Here is a 17,669-nt window from a genome sequence, read left to right on the forward strand (position 1 = left end):
CATCACTACCTGATAAATGACAGAGGCTCCACGGCGAAGATTTTTTCTCTGTTTCTAAAAACCTTTCGTGAGAAGACTACAGTCCTGCCCAAGATATGGTAGCACTGTTTTGTCAGATTTTAGAGACCTTGTTGCAGTTAAAGAGAGTAAACACAACACAGTTGCATGCCAGCAGTGTTGGGTATGAACACCCTAAAAGACGACGTTCATTGGACATGCCTGTGTTTTTTGTGAACAGTGAACTGAATGAATCAATTTGCAGCTCCAGAACATGTATGTCATTCACTTCTGAGAGAATTAACAACAATCACGCCATCAATTGATAAAGAGGTGTGATGCAACTCACAGCCAAGATACAGAGAGAGAGCCTGTGAGAAATGAACAGACAAAAATTTTGATGTGACACAGCCTAAAAACTTTTGTTGATCATGCAGCAGGAGGTGTATGACGTTTGCTACACCGCAGACTGGAGTCTGTTACACTGACAGACAAATGGATCCATGTTATATATGCTCTTCTCTTGCTTTATGGTGCATTTACTTTGAACTGGGAAGTTGGAATTTCCAGGGTCCCAGCTGAAAAAGTTTTTTGTCTGTTCTGAGGTAAAATGTCTGAAATTGTTGTAAACTGTTCTTAATAACTATGCATATAAGTTATCTTGGTCATTCAAATCATTGAAAAAAAACAAAAACAAAACCTGAATATCATGCACCACTGAAAAATAAGATCAAAATGAAGAAATTAACATTGCATAGCTCATTTTTGGGACTGCAAACTTCAAAAATTCTAATTCAAAATTCAAAATCAGGAACTATGAACATGAACTAGTTCATTTTAATCTCTGTGAACTGAACGTTGAACTAGCTCTTGTGAAGTGTGAACTTGCACAACACTTCATCCCAGGACCCCAGTATCGGCTCCCTGACCCCAAAGTCTGAGCAGCGCCATCTTTGTTCCATCCTCCTGCTGTTCCCAGATTAAAAGCATCCATCACAACTACAGATAAAAAACAAACTTGGATAAAGAAACGAGATGCTGAGAGGCAGTTCTGCTGCAGTCCCAGATGTAACACTGGTAAATCAAACATAAATTTAACATGGTAAGACATGCATAATGAATGCCAAACTTTCCACTGGAATGACATCAAAATTATGTACGTGTGTCTTTTTATGATCATGTAATCCTGTGTGTTTTTACATTTATCACAGAGTCTTTCAAGGATGCTGGTATTTTCACTTTGCCCTGAAAAACTCTTGCCCTTGTATTCCCCATCTCTCTTTCTCCCTCTGCTGCTTCCTGTCTTAGTCTCATTTCCAACAACAGCTTTTGAAGTGACTGATGAGAGGGAGATAGTGAGAAGAGAGGGTTAGACAGAGAGGCTGACAGAGTGATAAAGGAGGATGAGAACAAAAGTGGAAAACAGCAAAAGATACAAATATGGAGGCACAAAGGAAATTAGAGACCCTCTGAAATGCAGACAAAAAGAGGAAAACCAGAAAAAAAGGGATGGAGAAAGACAAAATTAGAAAGGTGAAGACAGAAAGAGGCAGACAGATGGAGAGAAAAGAGAAGGAGCAAAGAAGCAGAGCAGATAAATGCAGAAGAGATGATGAAAGGAGAATACACAAGAGATGAGGAGGGAGGGAGGGACCTGATGCGATATACATTTCTAAACCTCTGCTGCTCTTATGCAAGTGTAACTAACACCACTGTGTGTGTGTGTGTGTGTGTGTGTGTGTGTGTGTGTGTGTGTGTGTGTGTGTGTGTGTGTGTGTGTGTGTGTCTGTGGCAGGGTGGTAGACAGGAAGTGTGGACTGCTGTGGGACTCTGGGACTCTGCTCTCTTTCTCTCCTAAAGTCAAAGCTTTAAAAAAAAAAAAAAGCGCTGTACATCAAGGAGAGTCAGCACTTTTTCCTCTCTCACACACACACAAGGCTGGTGTCTGCTAGCAGCACACTGATTTGCTTTGAGCGTATTGTGCCGGCTGCCACGCTGACATGACTTCCAAAACAGCAGCTGGGCCACATATGGAAAACGACCACACTGACACATCACATTTACTAGCAAAACCGAGCCACACCGCACGCCAGGAGAGACAAAGATGAATGCACTGCCTGGTTGTAGTTCAACATTAATACAACCTGACGTAAGAAAGGTCAAATTCAGGGATCATCTGTGAAATCTCACATCGGGGAGGAGAAACATGTGAGGAATCACCCGCCGCCCTCCTCACCAACGTCGTCACCTCTGGGCGCCTCCTCCAGTGCAGCCCTGCCTTGCTGCTAAATGACATCACTGTGCTACTGCCTCACATTCCTCCTCAGGAGTGCGAAACCAGGGGCAAGAGCGCCCTCTGTTGAGTAGAAAAAGCATTAAAAAAAAAAAAAAAAGAAAAGAAAAGAGTACCTGCCAGAACTGCAGAATGCAGAGAGGAGAGGACAGTGAAAAACAGGAAATAACTGGGGCAAAGGAGGGGAAATCCTGAAAGGACAGCTAGAAAAAAAATGCTCTCTGTGCAAAGATAGAGACTCATCTAATGCCACATTAAACTGATCATATAATTCTACTACTCTATCAGACTCCAAGCTGGCTAAAATTAGGCTTTTTTGTGTAGGAATATTTATATCTTTAAACATCCTGTAGTGCCCCTTTCACTCTGAACATAAGGCAATGTGTGTATGTGCCAGGATGAATTCATGCCTCTGTGTGAGCTGTGATTATGTTCTAAAAACATCACTAGAACAAATTCATGAACGCTCACTGTGCACGTACACGGTAGGGTAAAAAAGGAGAAAGGAGAGAGCTTGTGTTGTAGAATAAATTCCCCCTTATTGTTATATTTGTGTTAGGCCAAGGTGTCAACATTTTGGAAAAACCCCATATGAGGGCAAATTATTCATGAGGCATATGATGATGATGAGACAGAGACGTGTTTTAGCTCACACATTCAGTCGCAACCATCTGCACAATTAAATGTTGTCTATTGTGACAGTAGACTGAATCAGCTGAAAAAAACTCCAAAGAGTATTTCACTTTAATTTAGACAGACTGACGACTGTTGGAAGTCACATCTGTTGTCATGTAGGTGTCAAAATTGTAGTGAGGGATACACTGACAAAGCTTTTTCCTCTCCTGATACCAGTTCAGACACCACAACTTAGACCCCATATTTAAATGTGATCTATATCCCAACACATTATCTGCATAAGGAAAAAAGCATGTTAATTCAAGGTGTAAATGCATCAAGATCAAATCTGATTCACCACATCTGTGGGTTTGTCTGGCATGCACTGTGCTCAGATCCTAGGTAGGTTTAAAAGTAATCTGTGAAAAAAAAAAAAAAAAACACGCTGTCATCAGGACACAACATAACAGTGATACAGATATTTGTGCAGCAAACATAAAATATAGATTGTTGTTCACATTTAGAGAAATGAGAAGGCTGAAAGTGACACGTTTCTAATAGCTGTTTATACGTCTATTCTTAGATCTATTTTTAGGCTACAGAGTGTATAGTTGTATTTTTAAAATACATGAAAATGTTCTGTTTCTCGACACTTTGTGAGTTATTTTGCTTATTAGGGTAGTGAACATACGCAGTGTATGTAACGTAGTGAATTCACTGCTTTCACACATGACCCAGCTGAGACTCGAGAGGACCGGAGGAGGTGGGAACAAATATACCTCTAATCGCGAGTTGATGTGCTGACAGTGGCTTGTTGGAAAATTTTAATATTGCCCAACACTGTTGGTAACATGAGGCCATGAACTGCTGCTGCACTTAAAACTGAACTGCAAAGCCAAGACTGAATTCATTTAACTGGTAGCAGAAATACTGAATTTTAAGAACGGCAAAAATAAACTATTTATTTTGAATTGTTGTCACAGCAATATAACTGCAGACTTTATTACATATTGTGGGTTTTTTCAACTTTTCTGGGAGATATAGAAATAAATACAGTAGTTATAAACAGTTAATAGAATCTGTGTAAATTCCATCCAAAAAATCTCAGACAATTATTTCTTCTTGTTCTACTAAAACAGTGTTTCAGTACTAACTGACTCAGAGGGATTTTATGTTATTGCAGAATTCAAGAGGGAGGAGGAGGAGGGGGTTTCTCTGATGAACTATTTCAAATTACTGCACAGTGATCGCACTTAATCCAGCCACTAAAAATCTCACTATAGGGCTTGTTTGCAGATTTGCTCTGGGTTCAGAGGGAGAAACACAGAGGAATTAATAACTTGCGCTACCCTGACTGGGGCTTCATGTAAGCAGATTAAAGCTTGTGTGACTCCATACTCAGATTCAATGATGCTCAGATTCCTGCACAAACCACTCCAAAACCCCCGTACTATAACAAATCACCACAACAGGAAACAGGTGAAGTTATGGGGCTTAAGGACAAATAGACTAACATTTATCGAGCACTATATATATATACTATATATACTATATACTATAATCGCAATATCTATTACATCATTTACCAGAGTCCTGATGCACTGACCCTTGACCTTCTTACTTCAACTTATCCCATTACTGCACTTGACCTGGATAAGAATTCCAGTGAACTGGGGCAGCTGCAGTCAACATGTAAAACAAACGTATGTGGGTTTGTTTCTGGGTCACACTCTAGACTGGTTAAGAAAATATAGGTGTGGAAAGTGAACAAAATATGGCTGAAACTATCTTGTAAAGCTAGTAGCCTAAATCATCTGTAGTCGTACCAGCTGTGGGCAAGTTTAAACATAGGTTATACCATAATTTCTAATTAAGTTGTGATTTATGCATTACTAAAATTAAAGTGGTTGCAACACAGAGGTAAGTTACAGCATAACTTAGTATCACTTAAATAGTTACACATGCCCTGAGGGTAGGTGTAAACCATAACCATAAACCGCAAAATGTCACTCCCTCCTGCTAAAAGAGCCATTTTTGCAACACAACAGCATTTGATCATTAACTGCAGCAATTTTGCAACAACGTAACCCAGTAAAGAACTAATTTATTGATACGACACTTCAATATTGATCTGGCTTACTACGATGTGTTACAATGCAACTCATGCCAGCGTAAAAGCTAATATGCATGGTAAACATGACATTGAAACTGATCATTGATTGGCCACTTCTCTTTGTCATGATTTTATATCCAAACTAGTTCGGTTATGCCCCAATGCAACCAATTTTAGTTGCTGATTTAGATACAAACTAGCAGCCCCTAGTGTCAACTCTAGAACCTAACCCCAACTTAAGACACATAGCTGGTGCAACCCATTGCTGGACACTGACAGGAATAATCCCTGTCTGCAGCTAACAAATATTACACACATGCAATTTGAAACTTGCAGCAGGCCATATTGCATTACAATAAAACTTTGATTGATATGTTTTAGTAACACGTAGCTATCCATTAGGGTTAAGTGCCACACACTGATTTAGTGGGTTAGCTAGCTCATGATTGCACCATGATTCAAGTGTAGCCTTTTGTCAACAACAATGCCAAAATCATGTAAATGTGTATTTTCAGACAAATTTTGATTTAAAAAAAAAGTAAGCCTAATTGACTGACATGATATTTCAAAATACTTCAATATTGATCTAACTTACTACCACATGTAATGGTGGAAGTCATGCCAGCCAGAAAGTAACCATGGTGTACCTAATTTTAGTAGCTGATTTAGTTACAAACTAACTAGTAACTACCGAGCCTGTAGTGTTGATTAACTTCAGAGAAACAGTACACACAGCTGGTGCATCCCAGTGCTGGATGCTGACAGGAATGATCACTATCTGCATCTGCAGCTATGATTAGTTCATTACATTTACCAGAACCAGGCACCAGATAAATGGCTCATAGAGACGCATTAAGTAACCACATTAATGCTCCATCACAATCTACTCATGAAACTGAGACAAACCCTCATATCTTCCTTTCAGTGTCAACATTTCCCCTTCTGGATGTTGACACAGCAGATGTGCCTGTGAACACAGTTAAAGCAAAAAAAACAGTCAAACATTTTCTTACAATGAAAGGAGGAACCATGCTTGTCTCGACCCACAGGGGTCCTTGAAGGCCTTCCAGGTTCATCAAGTTTAATGTCAATACATTTGAGCAGGAAAGTACATAAATACTTAGTTTTGGGAACAGTATGTGTGACAACATAACCTCTACGGTAAACTGTTTCTGAGCTTTAATTTTCTTTTGAAGCATTGTTCATTCTCACACTTGCTTGACATGATACCACCTGAGCCCCTTTTTTCAATAAATTTTTAATTTTGGACTTATAACATTCTTGAGTTATTGGAAACATCTGTATCACACAAGTTTGAAACAATTCTACATAGTCACCACTGGAATCTAATTCTTCAAGCAGCCATAAACAAAGCTTCAGACTTCTTGGTACGGTACTACTTTTGACTTGAGATTATTTAGTCAAATTTTAATTCCAGTTTAATTCCTTTGAAATGAGTGAGTGTGGTGCATTACACACATGACTAACCCAGACAGACACATTCAGAACCTACAGATAATTTAGAGCAATTTTCAAGTCTTTAGTTTAGTTTACCAGTGCATGTCTTTGAATTGTGGAAAGAAAACTGAGCAACCGGAGGAAACCCATGCAACCGCAGGGGAAACAAGCAAAAACGCTTGATATATAAATACCCGCTCAGAGTACACAGCCTCCTCATATGCAATCTTGTAATATTTTGCTGAACGTGTGATACTCGAGGTAAAATGTGACATGGGAGGAGTGTTTCCTGCCATCCAACAAGCAAAACATGCAAACAACTTCAATCAAATTCTTGCCTCTAGATTTCAATCAGAGCCTGAGGTAATAACTGCAAAGGTATGTGCAAAAATGTGGTATTTACCAACTGATAAGAGGAAGTTCACTATGCCGTTTCTAAAAGGAACAAAACTGAACACAACTGTTCCTATTATAAGTAGTGATAACGTTAAATAATGCCATCTATATGTTTGTGATTTCTGGACAAGCACTGATATACAAAACAGACTTTATTGGTAAACAATAATTCATACTTATATTTCTATATATTATATTTTTTATTTTTACATACTTAACAGAGTAAATGTGCACTTCAGAGACTTTACCACTGGTCAAACCGCTGGTCAAACCCAGGCGTCTCCCACTGTTGCTCCATCATCCAAACCACCAAGACTTTCCAATGGAAAACCCAAGCATTTATTCTTTGCCCGTGTCAACAGATCAGTCTATAATTGTGGAAGTGAAAGCAGCTACAAAAATGGAGAAAAAGTGCCGAGCGGTGTGTCGAGAATTTGCTGTGAAAAGGGAACACAGTTATTTTAAGATGGGACATGATTTTTTGCCAGTATCATATCTGAATTTTAAAAAGGCCACAACGCTGAACCTTGTCTATACAGTTTTATAGCCAGGCCCTCTGCCATGGCTCTGTCATTTTTTTTTAACCTTAATTTACTGCATCTACTGTAATTAAGGCTGCACAGAAGTTGCTTCATAGCTTTACAACTTTACAATCCAAATCTATGGTAAAACATGAGGTGTGATTTTTTTTTTTTATTCCAATCAGGTGTGTTCTGTTATGCTACATTTGAACTCCATCTTGGTCTCCAAAAATCAAACTAGCATCATGTAAACATCAGAAATTAAACAAAACGTAATTGTTGCATACTGTTGGCATAAGCAGGCTTGCAGGGGCCTTGCATTGAGACCCCGAGGCAACAAGTGTAAACAGCTCCGGCTGTGTAAGTGGAGACAGGGAAGGCTCTGTTTGAAGCCTCGTTCCCTGTGGGGAATCCTCTGGAGACAAACAGACTTGTGCTGCCATGTGATGCCAGAGGTTTCTCCAGGCGTTATATAGCTGCAGTGATATAAGGCTACAACATTTGAATGAGATTATCTTATAATAATTAAATAAAGTTATCAATTTTTCTTTCATTGTACAGTGCAAGTTAAAAAGTTCATTAACTACTTGATAAAACACATTTAGTCAGAGTTACTGATTCAAGTCGAGATGCACGAACGTCTTGCAGTGTTTTGCAAGGTTGTCTTTATACTTGCAGACAGAGTAAATGTATGTTAAAAGAAGTTAATTATGTATTTCAGTGATTTACTAGGATACACAATCTGCTGGGTTTCAATTTTCATCTGAACAGCAGGTGCAAACTGTTGGTAAATTAAAAATGCAGATGTGGTGGGGGAAAGTGAAATTCGTTTACAGAAATCTAAATTGCATCAGCCAAATATCAAGAGAAATCTGCAGCGTATTCATAGTGAGACATACTATCACATTTGACAAACAAATCTTCAGCCTGTCCAGTAAGGAAGACTGGAAGTTCTTCTCTACTCCTCCTTTATCTGTGATAATGGTGATAATGTGGGCGTCTTTTTACATTAACGTCTTGCTGAGTGCAGCTGCAAATCACAGCTGTTGTCTGCAACAGCTCACTGCCAAACTCACTCAAACAGATGCACAGAGGAGAGGAGCGGAGAAGAGAGGAGGGTATCTTTAAAATGGACAGATTGGGTGTAGCCCTCAGGGACTGGGGCAGCATGTCTGCCTCTTTGCCCAGACTAGACGGCAGCAGGACAACAGAAGTGAAAAATAAGACCAAGATCAAATGTGAATTTACGACAGAGCGGGAGAGACTAAAGCCATTTCTCAGCTTTCATAACACAGAATCTTACATAAGATTAATATGCTCAAACACACACACACAGAGCAATATGACTGTGTGCAATAATCCCTGCTGTTTGCCTAGATTTAGGTGACACATCACTCACAACAGCCTACCTTTGGCTTGGCCCATATCAACAAATGTGAGGACATATATATGTAATGCACTATAGTTCTGACAAAACAGATTAATTTTCTCACCACAGTGATTAAACACCATAGGCGTATTATTCAGACCTGATGCCGTACACAAAGGTGGTGCCTGTTCAGTCAATGAGAATCGCTCACCTGGCTCATCCAGGTTTACGGCACACTGTATATGGGCAACAGTGTTGGCACAAGTGAGCCTTGGAGAGGCTACAATAAAAGGCCACTCAAAATGTGCAGTTTTATCTTGAAAAATACATTTATTAGGCACTAAACTATGGCCATTTCAAACAGGGCTACACACACCACATTTGTTTCCTAGGAAGGAAGAGCAGTTCTGCAGTCAACAACCATGTCCTATATAGATTTTGAGTGCACCACTTCTACTGGATGGCAAATTTTCATACAACTGAGATAACACTACCCATGGCCGAGCGTGAACAAGTGTCATCCCTGTTATGCAGGCACAGGTGGTTTGGTATATGTCAGGAACAACTTGATAATTAAGTTGGGAAGTGGTATGGTATTGTAACAAAGGTGCCGGGCCTGAATCTAATCCTTGAATTGAGACGTGACACTTATATGTTATGTGTCTTTACAAAGAGGCCACCAGGTGCCCCAACTTTCCACTTAGTAATTAACACATGTAGAAGCCAGAATGTGTTACTATAAGTAATTAACTTGAGTAATTAAATTACTTAATTCTTTCTTTATTGTACACTGGCTAGGTGACTTAATAAGTACTTATATATTTCTTATTTTGTAACTCTGAAACTGTAAAATGTCCTTTTTTCTGTTACTACATGATTTTAATTTAGGTGACATTCCCACTGCCGTCACATCCCACGACTTTCTGTTTGAAGCAGAAAGCAGAAAATAATTCGCTACTGCTTCAGAATATAAACACAATGGAGTGTGTTCATCCTTACCACTGGCCTCACACCATTAAGTTTTAAGACTCTCAACAGTCATCTAAACCAGAGCCTTGATTCCTAAAATACACCATGGGATCACAACTCATGTGACAATGCCAAAATTATGCTGTTGGACTACCACAGTGGTGTAATGATGCCAAACATAGCATCCTTCAATTCACATAAGTGGCAGTAATTATAAGAGGTCCAAACACACAGTACATGTACACAAACACTGAACAAGACACAAAGTGTTTTGCCATCGGCTTGCTCCTGTTCTCCAAAAGCATTTGTACAACAACAACAACAACAACTGTGCTCTTGACTGTGAGAAACGCCACAATGACCGGCTTAGATAGCAGACATGAATCATCCCTTCTGTTTGTGAGCTTTGTGGATCAACTGGGGCTGCTGGGTAGGGGGGTGGCACACAGAAATCTCACAACACCACACATTATTACAATCCTCAACACAGTGCAGTAATGTTTGTCAGCAGTTTCATTACATGTTATTAAATTTCTGATGGCGCTTCATTAAAGTCCAACCACAGTGTAATTTGAATGTGTTTTTCAGTAGTAGCACTTTGGAGTCAATCTGGCTGCTGCAAACACATATATTGACATTTATACTGACATTTAAATTGACCCTGATTTCTTCTGTGGTCACAAACATAACAGATGTTCATAAATCTTAACCAGCATCATAAAAAAAACATTAGCATTAGCATTAACATGACAGTTGTTTGCTGGTGTTAGTCCATGAATTAAAAGAAAAACATAAATTAATGTCTGAGTGAAAGCAAGGTCCTATCCAGGTTTTTTTAATAGTAAAGCTACCCTTTTGTTTGCATATGAATACAGGCTTGTTTGCAATTTGAATTATTAAAAAGTAATGGTATTTTCCCACTACCTCATATATAGAGGAAGTTTTTAATCATAACAACACTGAGGCAGGAACATTTCCTTCCTCTTTACCCACACTCTTTTTTTTATGTTATCCTGGTTTAATTGGGTGGAGCTGTACAGTGGAAACATGCCATCAAAAGTAAATTAAAAGTATGATTTCCCATTAAGTCTAGAAGCTAATCAATTCACTAGCTGATCAGACAAACACCTCTAAGACTGTATTCACACCAAATCAGGCGTTGGCGGCAATTAGTGCAGGGTTGTATGGCAGTGGGCAAGTTTATTTGTACTTAAGAATGTAACTGCTGTGAAACAACCGGAAAACAACGTTTTTGTTTCTCTGATTCATCAGCTTTCTCACAGCCAATTCTCTCTCTCTTTATCAAACACAAACCAGTGCAGTGCTGCTACGATTAGTTGATTAACCAGTCAATCAATTAATTGATCAAAATTAAATAAGTTGGCAACTATTTCCAAGGATTCAAGGAGTTAAGGACATTTGTTATTGTTATACAACACAGGGCTGTACAATGAAATTAGAGCTAATACATATTATTAATTAAATTCATAATGCAATAGAGTGAAAATATGAATCAGAATAAATACATACAGTATATACATACACGTATGCACAAAGGTAATAATTCCGTAGTGCGTTTTATTTATTTGCATCAGGTAAAATGTGAACAGCAGCTAGAAGATGGTGATGACAATATGGTTGATATCTTTAATATTTTACTGCTTGAATATCTTTTCACATTAAAAACGCATCATCTGGGGAATGTCCATCAACTCTGACTGTGTTTGAGCACTAAGCATCATCGATGTAAAAAAGAAAAGAAAAAAAAAAGGAGTGTGTTGTGTCCTGTCAGCTCAGTGCAATCAGTCCCTCAGGTGCAACAACCCGATTCAGGATGCTGTGAAACAGGTCTCTCAGTGTGGACACAACAGTCTCTGACTTCCAGCTGTTTGCCCAGTTTGAGTTTTTATTTTTATTTTTTTTGTACATTGCAGATTGTCATCTACAGTGGTACGTCTAGCTGATCTATCTGCGTGTTTGTAAGATGCCGGCTGCATTTGTTGATCATCTCAGGGTCGCTGCTCTTTAATCAAAACCTCACATCTTCATTTTCTAACACCTCCAAGTGTATTTCTGTCATAGTTGATGTGTGTTTTGACAATAAAGCCAAAAAATGAAGTTTGAAGGAAGTTTGAACATTTGCTGGTTCTAGCTTCTTAAATATAAGAATTTGCTGGTTCTCTTTTGTCATTTATGATAGCAAATCAAGAGTCTGTGGGTTTTTAACTGTTGGTTGGACAAAAGAAGCAATTTATGACTTTGGGCTCTATGAAATTGTGATGAGCATTTTTCTTATTTTTTGCAGGGATCTGCAACAAAAGGAGCACTTTTTGGCCAAAAAAGAAAATGCATAAATCTGTCTGGTCCACAACTGTTAAATTCCTGTTTTCCTCTGAGACTTTTCTTGTTTTGGATTTGGCACCCGAAGCTAGCCTAGTCAGAGTCAGGATGAGCCACCAGCAAAGGAGGAAGGAAGAAGGAGCTGCGATGCAGACGTAAGCTATGATGCACACTTTAGTTGATGAAATATTAAAACTTTTTTTCATTCCATGTATAGGCTACACAATTTTATAGTTGGAGAATGTAAGACTGACTTTAGGTCTACAACAATGATAAATGAAAATGCACTACCCCCATTCAAATTATGTTGCAGCACTTGAACTGGTGTGAATACAGCTTAACCCTTCTGCACTCACCTTCAGTCCATCGCTGGGTAGCCGATAGCCAAACCGTGCAGGCAGGTCATCGAAGTTCTCTGTTTTGTTGTCAAAGGAGTACTGAAAGATGGAAAGATTAAGTTCAATTACTTCCGAATTACGCGTGACCACACCAAATGCATGGGAATTTTATTTATCCAAGTGAGAAATGTAATAATCCCTGCAGATTTATGACCATTGGGGGAATAAAGACAAAAAACACCAGCCTGAAAAACCTCTCAAGTTGCTATTGCTAACCTGTTTTCAAAAAAAGCAACATGTGCATCCCATTGGAGTTGTGTCTGCGTAGGTGGGGGTGTAACCGCATTACACTGTTACACTATTGTTGTATGGTTCTATGTATAATCCTACGAGCATTAAGAATTACTCACAGCAGCAATGTCAGCCTCAACAGGCAGCAGGTTGAGGAAGGCAAAGAGTTGAACGGTGAAGATGGTGTAAATCTGTGTGGCCGACAGCATCAGCATTCCCAGGGACAGCAGCATCTTGGCATCACGTTACAACCCTCCACTGCTATGCCGCTCACTCATAAACATACACAACCATAAACACACACAGATGACCATGCACACTGGCCTGCAGTGGAGCCGGTAAACACCGTCTGTTGTTGTCACACCTAAAAAAAAGACAACAATGTTTGAGTATATATAAAGCTTTAGCTCATATACGCTGATAAAAATTAAAATTACATTACATTTTTGACTACGAGCTGAAAATACATTCAGGACTACGCTTAGTCAGACCTTCTCCTCACTCCTCCACTTGTCATGCAAACAGCCACATTAAAACGAAATTTTGTGATTTAGATAAAACCAAGAACGAAGCTTAACAACATAAGCTGTATGACATTATTTTAAGCTACTACAAGCCCGTTTGCTGTTTCCATGGGGCAAACTGGTGGACATATAGTAAATAGGGGTAATGTGATCTGACACAGGGTGGACTTGACATTGACGTGACATTTATGGGAAAAATGGAGTCAGTTCCTTTTTTTCAAGAGCAGCCCAAGTTCAAGGTGAACTAAAAGAGAGCAACTTTCATATGTGCATGTGTTGGTGTCTAGGCGTGTTAACAGAATACATTTTCATATTTAGCTTCTAATCAATCTTTTTAATCACTTCTTATATTTTTTTATACACGTTTTTGATGATGTTGTCTTTTTGTTGAATTTATCTCTTCTGTTGTTTTCATTTTTATTTATTTGTATTTCTTTGTTTGGTTTTACTTTTATTGCATTATTCTATTGCCTTTATCTGTATTTATTATTGTAATATATAAAGACTACATATAAATTGATTTATAAATTATTTCTGTACTTTGCATTTTATCATATTTTTGTCTTTTTGTTCTTCTTAACTTCATTTGGTCTTGCTTTGTTTGGCTTTCTTCAGACTACTCCCTGCTTTGCGCCTGTCAAAGCACTCCATTTTTAAAATGTGCTATACAGATAAAGTTCTTATTTACATGAACAATAATTTTGTCAAATAGATCAGCTGTACTGGGATTCAGCTGTCAACCCAGTGGGCTCTTTCAAGCTACTTTCTGGTGTTTTACTTGTGCCAATTGCAGCAGCAGTGCATTGTCCAAGCCTCAGTCTATTCCAATCCTGCATCTGTTCTTTCAATTATCTCCCTCCACATGTGCACTACGCCCTCTGGGAGGTTTATGTGAAGTGGAATTTGGAAGAACTTCAGCTTGCAGCAGAACACATTCAGTGAGCACACAGATCATGAATTCTGATATTCTGTGATTCAGTAGGGCTGATACTAGTAACAACAACAAACACTCAACAGTTTGTTAGGTGAAGCTTTTGAAGCGTCTGTGGTATCACTCCCAAATTCCACTTTTCATAGTTCGTATTTGATAACAGACTATCTGGGAAGTCCCATCTTTTCATCTAAAGAAAATACCCCATGGAGACCACAGACACCACAGACTTGTCCTTTAAGTGCGTTTTCATTAAGCCAGTACCTCGGCTCAGTGTCAAGCTATCGCTGTAGCTCCTGTAAGGCTTCATGTTTGTGTCAGTTACGTTTTTAAGCTGGTCAGTTGCCTCATGAGGACTAAAATCAGCTTCAGGCCTAACATCACAGCATAAGGGGTACAAGCTCACAAGGTGGAGAGCAGCATGTGATCAGGTCAGGAGAAACCAACAGCTGAGGGCTCGCCAGGCTTAAGACCACTAAGCTGCGTTGTCAAGAAAAAGTAGGAAAGCAGTGTTTAAGGATTATGATCTTTGTTTGTTGTGTACGTTCTGAAAACAACAAATTAAATCAACACACTGCAGGTATGTGAGGATGGGGCAGGATCTGGTCATTAGTATACACTCCAGGATTCTTTTTCACTTCATTTCAATGCCACCATGTTTTTACTTTAGCAGTAATGCTTCGAACAGATGGGGACATGTAAAAAAAACGCAGCTTTAGAAGCACCTGTCCTCATTTATTACTAAACACTACACTGCGTCTAAGCATCTGCACTCTCTGACTGGCTTCAACTCAACCATAGGAATGTGTTTGATTTATTTTGGCAAAACAATTTCAGACAAATGTGTTTTCTTAAACCAGGCACATCCTTGAAATATAAGCTATAAGATCCTGACTGTCACACTGTTGCCACAAACTAAGCAACGTTTTGTAAATGTCTTTTAGAAATACACACCAAGGTAGAAAAATAACTTAAGAGTGGTACAGTTTTATGGCTAAAGTAAATAAAAAATGCATTTGCGTGCTAGTAATTAACTATTCACTATGTCTAAAATTGATAAGCCCACTGATATACTGCATCTTTCAGGTATTTGAGATCTATTCATGAAACCACACCTGTTTTATCTGTCCAATCTGATAAAATTCACTTTAAAAAGTACTGAGGTTCAATTCTACGCTCAAATCACATCTCTGTGTAAAACAGGAGTGAGGCTTTGTTATGTAACTTTCCATCCCTTCTGTCCTACTAATGCTGCTGATGTCATTTCCCACAAAGTAAGGTCTTCTTCTATACTAAGTACCTCCAGGAAAGCATGACACTCTGTTAGGGCATAGTCTGATTTCCTCACTCAGCATAAAAAAAATAAAAATAAAGTAAAATAAATAAATAACCAGGCATCTGATCATCCATACTACTTCAGGGTTTTGAGAGAAGGTTATGTGTACAGTAAAAACAGTAAAAAAGACGACACATTTAATGTTTTACCTCATCAGCTTCACTGATTTTTGTAAGTGTACACTTATTCTGAATTTGATGCCAGCAATACATTTCAAACAAGTTGGGACAGGAGCAACAAAAGACTGGTAAAGTTGTAGAATGCTGAAAAACACCTGTTTGAAACATGTTAAGTGTTAAGTGATAGTATCATGATTGGGTGTTAAATGGGCATCATTGAAAGGCTCGCTCGTTCACAAGATAGGATGGGGCAAGGTTCACCACTATGTGAAACACATGATTGTGTAAAGGATATTACTACATGGGCTGGGAAATGCATTGTAAAACTGTTGTCAGCTAAAACACACCATTGCAAATGACTGTATTCTGTTTTAAATTAACATTATATAACACAGCATCCCAACACTTTTGGAACTGGAGGGGTCTACATAAATTAACATAATGGGGATGTGTCTTTTTGTCAGAAGGAAATGTGTGTGAAAGCGAGGCACTTAACTATAGCAATGCAAAAAACCTGCAAACCCACATTTCAATAAAACAGTCTAACTTACTGATTTTCAGTATTACAGGAAGAGCTGTACTGTGTTACTGTTATATCAATATCTCTTGACAGCTGTCAAATTTGTATTTTGTTACCTCTTTGTAAATGTGTTATGTTTTAATCTATATAAAACTGCTGTGTTTCTGATACTAATGCTATTTAATTGTTCTTATATTCTGTTAGCTGCATAGAGAGAAGTCATGTATATTGTCACTGTATCTGAGAATAATGGCAATAAAGACCAGTCTATTTTATTTTCACATTGCCCAGCCCTTATTTTTATTTGCACCAAATATCCGTGTCATGCAACATTTTACATCAGAGCTGAACAGGATTACCAACATGTCTTCAAAATAAAAGTTATATATTTAAATGGCCTGCAGGGTGTTATTTACATCTATGACTTCTAAAAAATATTACCACATAGGGATGCGCAAACAATGTGTTAGAACAGCTAAAGACATTATGCTAAAATTGGCTATACAGAGGATCCTCCTAATGTCAAAGAACCAAAGGGGAAGTGAAACAAGCAGCATCATGTCATCTGTGAGAAGATGATGACTAAACATCAAGTGACAACAATTATATTACACTTAAAATAGTAAGGCAAACGTGAGATTGCTAAATAAGCATGATTATAGGATAAAAGAACAAATGACAAAAGATGCTACCAACAACAACACATCATAAATTGAGTTAAACTTTGTAACCCTAAATCACACTGAACGATGTTGAGTTACGACATGTACACGAAACAGTTTTTAGACATTTAGACAGTAGCGTTAATGACAAGCTATTTGAGTCAGTTACCCTTCTTTGTAGTACAGATGTGTGCATAAATTCATCGTTGGTCTGGTGTGTACAGTCCAAAAGATGTGCAGCTAGCTACAAAAACATTCTGTACCCGTGTTAGCATGATGCTAACACAGGTAGCTAGCAGGCTTGTCGTGGGTGTTTACCTTTATTTCTGCCTGGAGGTTTATGTTGTCCAAGAATTTAGCTGCTGGCCGTGACATCGCTCTCCTCTACTGTGCGTCGTGTCAGTGAACATGTAGGACAGCAAGGATTTTGGATGCACTTCATCCCGTTTCATCGGTGGGTCCGTGAATATGGACATAAACGTTACAATTTAATCCCCTCCGCGAGCTGCTCCTTTCATGTGAGAGCGCAAACTTCCGCCACATGCGCCGCTCAACGTCACGCTTCTGATTGGACGATTTACCGGTCAATCATTGTATGCCGGAAATGACTCCAGACGTAAACATATCCACGTGACAGCACATACACGACCATTTGCTGCCTTATACAGTCGCATGAACTGCCTGAACCGAGCGGCTAGGCTATATTTACAGCTTTATTACAGCTGCATCCGAGCATTGTGACATTAACTGACAGCGGAATTGGATATTGGCAGAAACTTTACATTGAAAGTGGAAAATTGTGTGCTCCCTTTCATCAGCTCAAATGTTCTTCCTCCTGGAAAAAAAAAATCTTGAAAACAGTCGACACTTTTAAATC

At 38.7% G+C, this 17,669-nt stretch overlaps 1 protein-coding gene across 1 annotated transcript in view; it reads right to left on the bottom strand.

Moving 5' to 3' along the window:
• rnf13 (ring finger protein 13) overlaps positions 1-17,342 on the bottom strand; it is a 57,862-nt gene extending 40,520 nt beyond the window's left edge. The window contains exons 1-3 of the mRNA XM_084723281.1: positions 17,111-17,342; positions 12,820-13,064; positions 12,428-12,508 (exon numbers count right to left, since the gene is read on the bottom strand). Coding sequence (XP_084579407.1) covers positions 12,428-12,508; positions 12,820-12,933 — 195 coding nt within the window. The 5' untranslated portion in view covers positions 12,934-13,064; positions 17,111-17,342. The remainder of the gene's footprint in view (positions 1-12,427; positions 12,509-12,819; positions 13,065-17,110) is intronic.
• Positions 17,343-17,669: the final 327 nt, after the last annotated feature.

Source organism: Lutjanus erythropterus, chromosome 7, assembly GCF_056507025.1.
Source record: "Lutjanus erythropterus isolate fLutEry1 chromosome 7, fLutEry1.hap2, whole genome shotgun sequence".
Classification (NCBI taxonomy): domain Eukaryota; kingdom Metazoa; phylum Chordata; class Actinopteri; order Lutjaniformes; family Lutjanidae; genus Lutjanus; species Lutjanus erythropterus.